The sequence below is a fragment of the Oncorhynchus masou genome, chromosome 20 (genome assembly GCF_036934945.1).
Source record: "Oncorhynchus masou masou isolate Uvic2021 chromosome 20, UVic_Omas_1.1, whole genome shotgun sequence".
Lineage (NCBI taxonomy): Eukaryota > Metazoa > Chordata > Actinopteri > Salmoniformes > Salmonidae > Oncorhynchus > Oncorhynchus masou.
In genome coordinates this window covers 28,082,570-28,097,496 of record NC_088231.1, presented here as the reverse complement: position 1 = coordinate 28,097,496, position 14,927 = coordinate 28,082,570, and the positions used below count along the sequence as shown (strand labels likewise).

At 50.3% G+C, this 14,927-nt stretch overlaps 1 protein-coding gene across 1 annotated transcript in view; it reads right to left on the bottom strand.

Moving 5' to 3' along the window:
* Positions 1–242: 242 nt before the first annotated feature.
* Positions 243–14,927, bottom strand: part of chrna9a (cholinergic receptor, nicotinic, alpha 9a) — a 34,454-nt gene continuing 19,769 nt past the window's right edge. The window contains exons 5-9 of the mRNA XM_064925903.1: positions 11,416–11,632; positions 8,360–8,494; positions 6,933–7,048; positions 2,201–2,749; positions 243–413 (exon numbers count right to left, since the gene is read on the bottom strand). Coding sequence (XP_064781975.1) covers positions 243–413; positions 2,201–2,749; positions 6,933–7,048; positions 8,360–8,494; positions 11,416–11,632 — 1,188 coding nt within the window. The remainder of the gene's footprint in view (positions 414–2,200; positions 2,750–6,932; positions 7,049–8,359; positions 8,495–11,415; positions 11,633–14,927) is intronic.

Here is a 14,927-nt window from a genome sequence, read left to right as displayed (position 1 = left end):
CTCTTCCCTCTATCCATCCATCCCTCCCTCCCTCCCTCCCTCCCTCCCCTCTCTTCCTCTTGTCCCTTCCTCTCTCCCTCCTCTCCTCCCTCTTCCTCGCCTCCGTCCCCCTCTCTTCCTCCGTCTCTTCCTCTAGTCCCTCCCTCTCCTGCCTTCCTTCCTCTCTCTCCCTCTCCTGCCTTCCTTCCTCTCTCTCCCTCTTCCCTCTATCCATCCATCCATCCCTCTCCTCCCTCCCTCTGTCAAGTTGCCTTGCCGATGATGAGGATACTCATGAGGAAGACCATGATGAAGAAGATCCACATGAAGAACCGGTCCATCACCTTGGCAACCTTCTTCCACTCCGCCCCTTTAGCACACGTAGCACGTTGCTCCCGGAAACAGTTGGCGATGTACTGAATGTTATACACCACCTAGAAGAGAGGGAGGGAGGAGGAGGGAGGGAGGAGAGAGGAGAAACAGTTGACGATGTACTGAATGTTATACACCACCTAGAGGAGAGGGAGGGAGGAGAGGGAGGAGGAGAGGAGGAGGAGAGGGATGGAGGAGAGAGGAGAAACAGTTGGCGATGTACTGAATGTTATACACCACCTAGAAGAGAGGGAGGGAGGAGAGGGAGGGATGAGAGAGGAGAAACAGTTGGCAATGTACTGAATGTTATACACCACCGAGAAGAGAGGGAGGGAGGAGAGGGAGGGAGGAGAGGGAGGAGGGGGAGGGAGGAGAGGAGAAACAGTTGGCGATGTACTGAATGTAATACACCACCTAGAAGAGAGGGAGGGAGGAGGGGGAGGGAAGAGAGGGAGGGAGGAGAGGGAGGGAGGAGAGAGGAGAAACAGTTGGCGATGTACTGAATGTTATACGCCACCTAGAAGAGAGGGAGGGAGGAGAGGGAGGGAGGAGAGGGAGGAGGAGAGAGGGAGAAACAGTTGGCGATGTACTGAATGTTATACGCCACCTAGAAGAGAGGGAGGGAGGAGAGGGAGGGAGGAGGGGAGGGAGGGAGAGAGGAGAAACAGTTGGCAATGTACTGAATGTTATACACCACTGAGAAGAGAGGGAGGGAGGAGAGGGAGGGAGGAGAGGGAGGAGAGGGAGGGAGGAGAGAGGAGAAACAGTTGGCGATGTACTGAATGTAATACACCACCTAGAAGAGAGGGGAGGAGGAGGGGGAGGGAGGAGAGGGAGGGAGGAGAGGGAGGGAGGAGGGGATGGAGGAGAGAGGAGAAACAGTTGGCGATGTACTGAATGTTATACACCACCTAGAAGAGAGGGAGGGAGGAGAGGGAGGGACGAGAGGGAGGAGAGGGAGGGAGGAGAGAGGAGAAACAATTGGCGATGTACTGAATGTTATACACGACCTAGAGGAGAGGGAGGGAGGAGAGGGAGGGAGGAGAGGGAGGGAGGAGAGGGAGGGAGGAGAGAGGAGAAACAATTGGCGATGTACTGAATGTTATACACCACCTAGAGGAGAGGGAGGGAGGAGAGGGAGGGAGGGAGGGAGGGAGGGAGAGAGGAGAAACAGTTGGCGATGTACTGAATGTTATACACCACCTAGAGGAGAGGGAGGGACGAGAGGGAGGGAGGGAGGAGGGAGGAGAGGGAGGGAGGAGGGGATGGAGGAGAGAGGAGAAACAGTTGGCGATGTACTGAATGTTATACACCACCTAGAAGAGAGGGAGGGAGGAGAGGGAGGGAGGAGAGGGAGGGAGGAGAGGGAGGGAGGAGGGGGAGGGAGGAGAGGGAGGGATGAGAGGGAGGGAGGAGAAACAGTTGGCGATGTACTGAATGTTATACACCACCTAGAGGAGAGGGAGGGAGGAGAGGGAGGGAGGGGAATGAGAGAGGGTTCAGGAGAGGAAAGAGAGAGAGAGATGAAGGAGAGGGGGAGGGAGAGGAAGGAGAGAGGGAGGGAGAGAGAGGGAGAGGGAGAGGGAAGGAGAGGGGGAGGGAGAGAGGGAGAAGGAGAGAGGGAGGAAGAGAGGGAGAGGGAGAGGAAGGAGAGGGAGAGGGAGAAGGAGAGAGGGATGGGGAAGGAGAGATAAGAAACAGTTTGAAATGTATTGGATCTTATACACCACCTAGAAGAGAGAGATGGGGAGGAGAGAGAGAGACAGAGAGAGAGAGAGAGGGGGAAAGAGAGAGAGAGGAGGCACAGCTTAATAAATCCTGACTGTGTGATGCAGTGGGCATTAGTCACCTGTTTGTGGTGTGGGCAGGGGCAGGAGCAGGCTGGGGCCGAGGCTGGGTTGAGGTGCTTCTCCTTGGGGTAAGGCAGCGGCTCATTCATCCCACCATTCTGGAGGTTCCCTGGAGGGGGTGCCTGATAGTCCAACTCCTCTCTCCCGATGTGGTGGTACTGTCTCAGGGGCTCCCTCTTCTCCTCACCCCCTTCCCCCTTGGAGGTCTGGCTCGGGTTGCTGTGATGGTTCTGGTTACTACGGTTACTACAATGATCGTCGCGGTGACCGCCGTTAGCGTAGCGACTGTTGTCGAGGTGATTTTGATGGGCGCTGTGGTGGTTTTGGAGGTGCCCATTGCCGTACTGGTACGGACCGAGGCGATGGCAGTCGTCTTGGTAACAGCCGTCATGGTAGAGGTCGTCGTGGTAATGGTTCCGTGCCAGGGCGGAGTTGCCCGACATTGGTTCCTCACTGTAGAGAGGTGTTCTCTCACTCTCTGGTGTCGTGCAGTTCTCCCCCACCTCGTACACAAACAGGATCTTAGACATGTAGTCAATGATGAGTACCTGGGAACACACACACACACAAACAGGATCTTAGACATGTAGTCAATGATGAGTACCTGGGAACACACACACACACACACAGGATCTTAGACATGTAGTCAATGATGAGTACCTGGGAACACACACACACACAAACAGGATCTTAGACATGTAGTCAATGATGAGTACCTGGGAACACACACACACACACACAGGATCTTAGACATGTAGTCAATGATGAGTACCTGGGAACACACACACACACAAACAGGATCTTAGACATGTAGTCAATGATGAGTACCTGGGAACACACACACACACACACACACACACACACAGGATCTTAGACATGTAGTCAATGATGAGTACCTGGGAACACACACACACACACACACACACACACACAGGATCTTAGACATGTAGTCAATGATGAGTACCTGGGAACACACACACACACACACACACACACACACAGGATCTTAGACATGTAGTCAATGATGAGTACCTGGGAACACACACACACACACACACACACACACACACACACACAGGATCTTAGACATGTAGTCAATGATGAGTACCTGGGAACACACACACACACACACAGGATCTTAGACATGTAGTCAATGATGAGTACCTGGGAACACACACACACACACACAGGATCTTAGACATGTAGTCAATGATGAGTACCTGGGAACACACACACACACACACACACACACACACACACACACACACACACACACACACACACACACACACACACACACACACACACACACACACACACACACACACACACACACACACACACACACACACACACATTTAGGGAACACTCTCTGAGGGAGGCATCATATTATCACCTATATAGAGGTAGAGTAAACACACACACACACAGACACACACACAGTGTCACAGAGCTCCAGACTTTGGCCCAGTGAGGAACAGGCTTGGCCCTACCTTGGCCCAGTGAGGAACAGGCTTGGCCCTACCTTGGCCCAGAGAGGAACAGGCTTGGCCTACCTTGGCCCAGAGAGGAACAGGCTTGTCCTACCTTGGCCCAGCGAGGAACAGGCTTGGCCCTACCTTGGCCCAGAGAGGAACAGGCTTGGCCTACCTTGGCCCAGCGAGGAACAGGCTTGGCCCTACCTTGGCCCAGAGAGGAACAGGCTTGGCCTACCTTGGCCCAGTGAGGAACAGGCTTGGCCTACCTTGGCCCAGTGAGGAACAGGCTTGGCCTACCTTGGCCCAGTGAGGAACAGGCTTGGCCTACCTTGGCCCAGTGAGGAACAGGCTTGGCCTACCTTGGCCCAGTGAGGAACAGGCTTGGCCTACCTTGGCCAAGTGAGGAACAGGTTTGGCCTACCTTGGCCAAGTGAGGAACAGGCTTGGCCTACCTTGGCCCAGTGAGGAACAGGCTTGGCCTACCTTGGCCCAGTGAGGAACAGGCTTGGCCTACCTTGGCCCAGTGAGGAACAGGCTTGGCCTACCTTGGCCCAGTGAGGAACAGGCTTGGCCTACCTTGGCCCAGTGAGGAACAGGCTTGGCCTACCTTGGCCCAGTGAGGAACAGGCTTGGCCTACCTTGGCCCAGACAGGAACAGGTTTGGCCTACCTTGGCCAAGTGAGGAACAGGCTTGGCCTACCTTGGCCCAGACAGGAACAGGCTTGGCCTACCTTGGACCAGTGAGGAACAGGCTTGGCCTACCTTGGCCCAGACAGGAACAGGTTTGGCCTACCTTGGCCAAGTGAGGAACAGGCTTGGCCTACCTTGGCCCAGTGAGGAACAGGCTTGGCCTACCTTGGCCCAGAGAGGAACAGGCTTGGCCTACCTTGGCCCAGTGAGGAACAGGCTTGGCCCTACCTTGGCCCAGTGAGGAACAGGCTTGGCCTACCTTGGCCCAGAGAGGAACAGGCTTGGCCTACCTTGGCCCAGTGAGGAACAGGTTTGGCCTACCTTGGCCCAGAGAGGAACAGGTTTGGCCTACCTTGGCCAAGTGAGGAACAGGCTTGGCCCTACCTTGGCCCAGTGAGGAACAGGCTTGGCCTACCTTGGCCCAGTGAGGAACAGGCTTGGCCTACCTTGGCCCAGTGAGGAACAGGCTTGGCCTACCTTGGCCCAGTGAGGAACAGGCTTGGCCTACCTTGGCCCAGTGAGGAACAGGCTTGGCCCTACCTTGGCCCAGTGAGGAACAGGCTTGGCCCACCTTGGCCCAGTGAGGAACAGGCTTGGCCTACCTTGGCCCAGTGAGGAACAGGCTTGGCCTACCTTGGCCCAGTGAGGAACAGGCTTGGCCTACCTTGGCCCAGACAGGAACAGGTTTGGCCTACCTTGGCCAAGTGAGGAACAGGCTTGGTCTACATTGGCCCAGTGAGGAACAGGCTTGGCCTACCTTGGCCCAGTGAGGAACAGGCTTGGCCTACCTTGGCCCAGTGAGGAACAGGTTTGGCCTACCTTGGCCCAGTGAGGAACAGGCTTGGCCTACCTTGGCCCAGTGAGGAACAGGCTTGGCCCTACCTTGGCCCAGTGAGGAACAGGCTTGGCCTACCTTGGCCCAGTGAGGAACAGGCTTGGCCCTACCTTGGCCCAGTGAGGAACAGGCTTGGCCTACCTTGGCCCAGTGAGGAACAGGCTTGGCCTACCTTGGCCCAGTGAGGAACAGGCTTGGCCTACCTTGGCCCAGTGAGGAACAGGCTTGGCCTACCTTGGCCCAGCGAGGAACAGGCTTGGCCTACCTTGGCCCAGTGAGGAACAGGCTTGGCCTACCTTGGCCCAGTGAGGAACAGGTTTGGCCTACCTTGGCCCAGGGAGGAACAGGCTTGGCCTACCTTGGCCCAGTGAGGAACAGGCTTGGCCTACCTTGGCCCAGTGAGGAACAGGCTTGGCCTACCTTGGCCCAGTGAGGAACAGGCTTGGCCTACCTTGGCCCAGCGAGGAACAGGCTTGGCCCTACCTTGGCCCAGTGAGGAACAGGCTTGGCATACCTTGGCCCAGGGAGGAACAGGCTTGGCCTACCTTGGCCCAGTGAGGAACAGGCTTGGCCTACCTTGGCCCAGTGAGGAACAGGCTTGGCCCTACCTTGGCCCAGTGAGGAACAGGTTTGGCCTACCTTGGCCCAGCGAGGAACAGGCTTGGCCTACCTTGGCCCAGCGAGGAACAGGCTTGGCCTACCTTGGCCCAGTGAGGAACAGGCTTGGCCTACCTTGGCCCAGTGAGGAACAGGCTTGGCCTACCTTGGCCCAGTGAGGAACAGGCTTGGCCTACCTTGGCCCAGTGAGGAACAGGCTTGGCCTACCTTGGCCCAGCGGGGAACAGGCTTGGCCCTACCTTGGCCCAGTGAGGAACAGGCTTGGCATACCTTGGCCCAGGGAGGAACAGGCTTGGCCTACCTTGGCCCAGTGAGGAACAGGCTTGGCCTACCTTGGCCCAGTGAGGAACAGGCTTGGCCTACCTTGGCCCAGTGAGGAACAGGCTTGGCCTACCTTGGCCCAGGGAGGAACAGGCTTGGCCTACCTTGGCCCAGTGAGGAACAGGCTTGGCCTACCTTGGCCCAGTGAGGAACAGGCTTGGCCTACCTTGGCCCAGTGAGGAACAGGCTTGGCCGACCTTGGCCCAGTGAGGAACAGGCTTGGCCTACCTTGGCCCAGTGAGGAACAGGCTTGGCCTACCTTGGCCCAGAGAGGAACAGGCTTGGCGTACCTTGGCCCAGTGAGGAACAGGCTTGGTCTACCTTGGCCCAGTGAGGAACAGGCTTGGCCTACCTTGGCCCAGTGAGGAACAGGCTTGGCCTACCTTGGCCCAGTGAGGAACAGGCTTGGCCTACCTTGGCCCAGTGAGGAACAGGCTTGGCCTACCTTGGCCCAGTGAGGAACAGGCTTGGCCTACCTTGGCCCAGTGAGGAACAGGCTTGGCCTACCTTGGCCCAGTGAGGAACAGGCTTGGCCTACCTTGGCCCAGTGAGGAACAGGCTTGGCGTACCTTGGCCCAGTGAGGAACAGGCTTGGCCCTACCTTGGCCCAGTGAGGAACAGGCTTGGCCTACCTTGGCCCAGTGAGGAACAGGCTTGGCCTACCTTGGCCCAGTGAGGAACAGGCTTGGCCTACCTTGGCCCAGTGAGGAACAGGCTTGGCCCTACCTTGGCCCAGTGAGGAACAGGCTTGGCCTACCTTGGCCCAGTGAGGAACAGGCTTGGCCCTACCTTGGCCCAGGGAGGAACAGGCTTGGCCTCTGCACCACAGAAATGGATGTTCATGATGAAGATGGTCAGAGATGTTGAGGCCGTGATCATCGTCATCGTCGCTATGTAGTACTTCCCTGGAACACACACACACACACACACACACACACACACACACACACACACACACGCACACACATATTTAGGGAACACTCTCAGAGGCATCATATTGTCACCTATATAGGGAACACTCTCAGAGGGAGGCATCATATTGTCACCTATATAGGGAACACTCTCAGAGGGAGGCATCATATTGTCACCTATATAGGGAACACTCTCAGAGGCATCATATTATCACCTATATAGGGAACACTCTGAGGGATCATATCATCACCTATATAGGGAACACTCTCAGAGGCATCATATTATCACCTATATAGGGAACACTCTCAGAGGGATCATATTGTCACCTATATAGGGAACACTCTCAGAGGCATCATATTGTCACCTATATAGGGAACACTCTCTGAGGGAGGCATCATATTGTCACCTATATAGGGAACACTCTCAGAGGGAGGCATCATATTATCACCTATATAGGGAACACTCTCTGAGGCATCATATTGTCACCTATATAGGGAACACTCTCTGAGGGAGGCATCATATTATCACCTATATAGGGAACACTCTCTGAGGCATCATATTATCACCTATATAGGGAACACTCTCTGAGGGAGGCATCATATTATCACCTATATAGGGAACACTCTCAGAGGGAGGCATCATATCATCACCTATATAGGGAACACTCTCAGAGGGAGGCATCATATTATCACCTATATAGGGAACACTCTCTGAGGGAGGCATCATATTATCACCTATATAGGGAACACTCTCAGAGGGAGGCATCATATTATCACCTATATAGGGAACACTCTCAGAGGGAGGCATCATATTATCACCTATATAGGGAACACTCTCTGAGGGATCATATTGTCACCTATATAGGGAACACTCTGAGGGATCATATCATCACCTATATAGGGAACACTCTCTGAGGGAGGCATCATATTATCACCTATATAGGGAACACTCTCAGAGGGAGGCATCATATCATCACCTATATAGGGAACACTCTCAGAGGGAGGCATCATATTATCACCTATATAGGGAACACTCTCAGAGGGATCATATTATCACCTATATAGGGAACACTCTCTGAGGGAGGCATCATATTATCACCTATATAGGGAACACTCTCAGAGGGAGGCATCATATCATCACCTATATAGGGAACACTCTCAGAGGGAGGCATCATATTGTCACCTATATAGGGAACACTCTCAGAGGGAGGCATCATATTATCACCTATATAGGGAACACTCTCAGAGGGATCATATTGTCACCTATATAGGGAACACTCTCTGAGGGAGGCATCATATTATCACCTATATAGGGAACACTCTCAGAGGGAGGCATGCTCTCTGCCACCATCAGTTGGAAGACAGTGAGGGCCAGTAGAACTGTCACGCCCAGAGAAACCTTCTCTCCTGAGTCAGCGGGCAGGTAGAAACCCAGGGGCGCTAGAACAACACAAACAAACAACAGCATTAAATAATATCACCAACAATACAATGTAAACAACAACAATAAACAATACAATACAACCACAAACCCAGGGGAGCTAGAACAACACAAACAAACAACAGCATTAAATAATATCACCAACAATACAATGTAAACAACAACAATAAACAATACAATACAACCACAAACCCAGATGAGCTAGAACAACACAAACAAACAACAGCATTAAATAATATCACCAACAATACAATGTAAACAACAACAATAAACAATTCAATACAACCACAAACCCAGGGGAGCTAGAACAACACAAACAAACAACAGCATTAAATAATATCACCAACAATACAATGTAAACAACAACAATAAACAATTCAATACAACCACAAAAAATAAATGAGCAAAAATAAAATGTAAACAACAGCAATAAACAATACAACCACAAACCCAGATGAGCTAGAACTTAACAAACAACAGTCACCACAGAATCTTGCATCTCCTCTCAACGGCAACATGAACGTTCCATAGAGATGCTTAGAGGGGTCTAATCGCCCCAAAGCCTGCTGTAGCAACATTAATGTACCATAGAGATGGATAGAGGGGTCTAATCGCCCCAAAGCCTGCTGTAGCAACATGAACGTTCCATAGAGATGGATAGAGGGGTCTAATCGCCCCAAAGCCTGCTGTAGCAATATTAATGTACCATAGAGATGGATAGAGGGGTCTTAGCCTGCTGTGGCAACATGAACGTTCCATAGAGATGGATAGAGGGGTCTAATCGCCCCAAAGCCTGCTGTAGCAATATTAATGTACCATAGAGATGGATAGAGGGGTCTAAGCCTGCTGTAGCAATATTAATGTACCATAGAGATGGATAGAGGGATCAAAGCCTGCTGTGGCAACATGAATGTTCCATAGAGATGGATAGAGGGGTCTAATCGCCCCAAAGCCTGCTGTAGCAATATTAATGTACCATAGAGATGGATAGAGGGGTCTTAGCCTGCTGTGGCAACATGAACGTTCCATAGAGATGGATAGAGGGGTCTAATCGCCCCACAGCCTGCTGTAGCAACATTAATGTACCATAGAGATGGACAGAGGAGTCTAATCGCCCCAAAGCCTGCTGTAGCAACATTAATGTACCATAGAGATGGATAGAGGGGTCTAATCGCCCCAAAGCCTGCTGTAGCAACATGAATGTACCATAGAGATGGATAGAGGGGTCTAAGCCTGCTTTAGCAACATGAATGTACCATAGAGATGGATAGAGGGGTCTATCGCCCCAAAGCCCGCTTTATACTAATGTTAATAATGATAATGCTGGTGATACCAGTACCGAGGAAGGAGATGAGGAAGCAGGGCAGCAGCAGATTGAAGATGTAGAAGAGCGACCGTCTCTTCAGGTGGAGGGTGTAGGTGGTACCAGTACCGAGGAAGGAGATGAGGAAGCAGGGCAGCAGCAGATTGAAGATGTAGAAGAGCGACCGTCTCTTCAGGTGGAGGGCGTAGGTGGTACCAGTACCGAGGAAGGAGATGAGGAAGCAGGGCAGCAGCAGATTGAAGATGTAGAAGAGAGAGCGTCTCTTCAGGTGGAGGGTGTAGGTGGTACCAGTACCGAGGAAGGAGATGAGGAAGCAGGGCAGCAGCAGATTGAAGATGTAGAAGAGAGAGCGTCTCTTCAGGTGGAGGGTGTAGCTGGTACCAGTACCGAGGAAGGAGATGAGGAAGCAGGGCAGCAGCAGATTGAAGATGTAGAAGAGAGAGCGTCTCGTCAGGTGGAGGGTGTAGGTGGTACCAGTACCGAGGAAGGAGATGAGGAAGCAGGGCAGCAGCAGATTGAAGATGTAGAAGAGAGAGCGTCTCTTCAGGTGGAGGGTGTAGGTGGTACCAGTACCGAGGAAGGAGATGAGGAAGCAGGGCAGCAGCAGATTGAAGATGTAGAAGAGAGAGCGTCTCTTCAGGTGGAGGGTGTAGGTGGTACCAGTACCGAGGAAGGAGATGAGGAAGCAGGGCAGCAGCAGATTGAAGATGTAGAAGAGAGAGCGTCTCTTCAGGTGGAGGGTGTAGGTGGTACCAGTACCGAGGAAGGAGATGAGGAAGCAGGGCAGCAGCAGATTGAAGATGTAGAAGAGAGAGCGTCTCTTCAGGTGGAGGGTGTAGGTGGTACCAGTACCGAGGAAGGAGATGAGGAAGCAGGGCAGCAGCAGATTGAAGATGTAGAAGAGAGAGCGTCTCTTCAGGTGGAGGGTGTAGGTGGTACCAGTACCGAGGAAGGAGATGAGGAAGCAGGGCAGCAGCAGATTGAAGATGTAGAAGAGAGACCGTCTCTTCAGGTGGAGGGTGTAGGTGGTACCAGTACCGAGGAAGGAGATGAGGAAGCAGGGCAGCAGCAGATTGAAGATGTAGAAGAGAGAGCGTCTCTTCAGGTGGAGGGTGTAGCTGGTACCAGTACCGAGGAAGGAGATGAGGAAGCAGGGCAGCAGCAGATTGAAGATGTAGAAGAGCGACCGTCTCTTCAGGTGGAGGGTGTAGGTGGTACCAGTACCGAGGAAGGAGATGAGGAAGCAGGGCAGCAGCAGATTGAAGATGTAGAAGAGCGACCGTCTCTTCAGGTGGAGGGTGTGGGTGGTACCAGTACCGAGGAAGGAGATGAGGAAGCAGGGCAGCAGCAGATTGAAGATGTAGAAGAGCGACCGTCTCTTCAGGTGGAGGGTGTAGGTGGTACCAGTACCGAGGAAGGAGATGAGGAAGCAGGGCAGCAGCAGATTGAAGATGTAGAAGAGAGAGCGTCTCTTCAGGTGGAGGGTGTAGGTGGTACCAGTACCGAGGAAGGAGATGAGGAAGCAGGGCAGCAGCAGATTGAAGATGTAGAAGAGAGAGCGTCTCTTCAGGTGGAGGGTGTAGGTGGTACCAGTACCGAGGAAGGAGATGAGGAAGCAGGGCAGCAGCAGATTGAAGATGTAGAAGAGAGAGCGTCTCTTCAGGTGGAGGGTGTAGGTGATGTCAGGATACGGGTCCGAGCAGCAGCCGTACATGATGACGTTCCGGACCGCCGGCATTCCGTGACACTCCCACTCCACGTTCTCCACGAAGTCTGACAGGTCCCCACTGTCCATCCCCATGGCGATGTCCACCTGGAGACACAGTATACACACTTACAGTATACACACTGTCCATCCCCATGGCAATGTCCACCTGGAGACACAGTATACACACTTACAGTATACACACTGTCCATCCCCGTGGCGATGTCCACCTGGAGACACAGTATACACACAGACAGTATACACACACACACAATCATATACACACACACACAGTATACACACTTACAGTATACACACACACAGTATACACAGACACACACAATCATACACACACACACACAGTATACACACTTACAGTATACACACACACAGTATACACACACACACAATCATACACACACAGTATAAACACACACACAATCATACACACACACAGTATACACACACACACACAATCATACACACACACACACACACAGTATACACACACACGCACACACACACACACAGTATACACACACACACACAGTATACACACACACACACACACAGTATACACACACAGTATACACACACACACACACACACACACAGTATACACACACAGTATACACACACACACACACACACACACACACACAGCGTAGCTAATGTCTGTTCAAATCAAATTGTATTTGTCACATACACATATTTAGCTGTTATTGCGGAAGTAGCTAAATGCTTGTGTTTCTAGCTCCAACAGTGCAGTAATATCTAACTAAATGCTTGTGTTTCTAGCTCCAACAGTGCAGTAGTATCTAACTAAATGCTTGGGTTACTAGCTCCAACAGTGCAGTAATATCTAACTAAATGCTTGGGTTACTAGCTCCAACAGTACAGTAGTATCTAACTAAATGCTTGTGTTCCTAGTTCCAACAGTGCAGTAGTATCTAACTAAATGCTTGTGTTCCCAGCTCCAACAGTACAGTAGTATCTAACTAAATGCTTGTGTTTCTAGCTCCAACAGTGCAGTAATATCTAACTAAATGCTTGTGTTTCTAGCTCCAACAGGGCAGTAATATCTAACTCAATGCTTGTGTTCCTAGCTCCAACAGTGCAGTAGTATCTAACTAAATGCTTGTGTTTCTAGCTCCAACAGTGCAGTAATATCTAACTAAATGCTTGGGTTCCTTGCTCCAACAGCGCAGTAATATCTAACTAAATGCTTGTGTTCCCAGCTCGAACAGTGCAGTAGTATCTAACTCAATGCTTGTGTTTCTAGCTCCAACAGTGCAGTAATATCTAACTAAATGCTTGTGTTCCTAGCTCCAACAGTGCAGTAGTATCTAACTAAATGCTTGTGTTTCTAGCTCCAACAGTGCAGTAATATCTAACTAAATGCTTGGGTTCCTTGCTCCAACAGCGCAGTAATATCTAACTAAATGCTTGTGTTCCCAGCTCCAACAGTGCAGTAGTATCTAACTAAATGCTTGTGTTCCTAGCTCCAACAGTGCAGTAATATCTAACTAAATGCTTGTGTTCCTTGCTCCAACAGTGCAGTAATATCTAACTAAATGCTTGTGTTCCTTGCTCCAACAGTGCAGTAATATCTAACTAAATGCTTGTGTTTCTAGCTCCAACAGTGCAGTAATATCTAACTAAATGCTTGTGTTCCCAGCTCCAACAGTGCAGTAATATCTAACTAAATGCTTGTGTTCCTTGCTCCAACAGTGCAGTAATATCTAACTAAATGCTTGTGTTTCTAGCTCCAACAGTGCAGTAATATCTAACTAAATGCTTGTGTTCCTAGCTCCAACAGTGCAGTAGTATCTAACTAAATGCTTGTGTTCCTTGCTCCAACAGTGCAGTAGTATCTAACTAAATGCTTGTGTTCCTTGCTCCAACAGTGCAGTAATATCTAACTAAATGCTTGTGTTTCTAGCTCGAACAGTGCAGTAATATCTAACTAAATGCTTGTGTTTCTAGCTCGAACAGTGCAGTAATATCTAACTAAATGCTTGTGTTTCTAGCTCGAACAGTGCAGTAATATCTAACTAAATGCTTGTGTTTCTCACCCCAACAGTGCAGTAATATCTAACTAAATGCTTGTGTTTCTAGCTCCAACAGGGCAGTAATATCTAACTAAATGCTTGTGTTTCTAGCTCGAACAGTGCAGTAATATCTAACTAAATGCTTGTGTTTCTAGCTCCAACAGTGCAGTAGTATCTAACTAAATGCTTGTGTTTCTAGCTCCAACAGGGCAGTAATATCTAACTAAATGCTTGTGTTTCTAGCTCCAACAGGGCAGTAATATCTAACTAAATGCTTGTGTTTCTCGCTCCAACAGTGCAGTAATACCTAACTAAATGCTTGTGTTTCTAGTTCCAACAGTACAGTAATATCTAACTAAATGCTTGTGTTTCTAGCTCGAACAGTGCAGTAGTATCTAACTCAATGCTTGTGTTTCTAGCTCCAACAGTGCAGTAATATCTAACTAAATGCTTGTGTTCCTAGCTCCAACAGTGCAGTAGTATCTAACTAAATGCTTGTGTTTCTAGCTCCAACAGTGCAGTAATATCTAACTAAATGCTTGGGTCCCTTGCTCCAACAGTGCAGTAATATCTAACTAAATGCTTGGGTTCCTTGCTCCAACAGTGCAGTAATATCTAACTAAATGCTTGTGTTCCCAGCTCCAACAGTACAGTAGTATCTAACTAAATGCTTGTGTTCCCAGCTCCAACAGTACAGTAGTATCTAACTAAATGCTTGTGTTTCTAGCTCCAACAGTGCAGTAATATCTAACTAAATGCTTGTGTTTCTAGCTCCAACAGGGCAGTAATATCTAACTAAATGCTTGTGTTCCTAGCTCCAACAGTGCAGTAATATCTAACTAAATGCTTGTGTTCCTAGCTCCAACAGTGCAGTAGTATCTAACTAAATGCTTGTGTTTCTAGCTCCAACAGTGCAGTAATATCTAACTAAATGCTTGTGTTCCTAGCTCCAACAGTGCAGTAGTATCTAACTAAATGCTTGTGTTTCTAGCTCCAACAGTGCAGTAATATCTAACTAAATGCTTGTGTTCCTAGCTCCAACAGTGCAGTAATATCTAACTAAATGCTTGGGTTCCTTGCTCCAACAGCGCAGTAATATCTAACTAAATGCTTGTGTTCCCAGCTCGAACAGTGCAGTAGTATCTAACTCAATGCTTGTGTTTCTAGCTCCAACAGTGCAGTAATATCTAACTAAATGCTTGTGTTCCTAGCTCCAACAGTGCAGTAGTATCTAACTAAATGCTTGTGTTTCTAGCTCCAACAGTGCAGTAATATCTAACTAAATGCTTGGGTTCCTTGCTCCAACAGCGCAGTAATATCTAACTAAATGCTTGTGTTCCCAGCTCCAACAG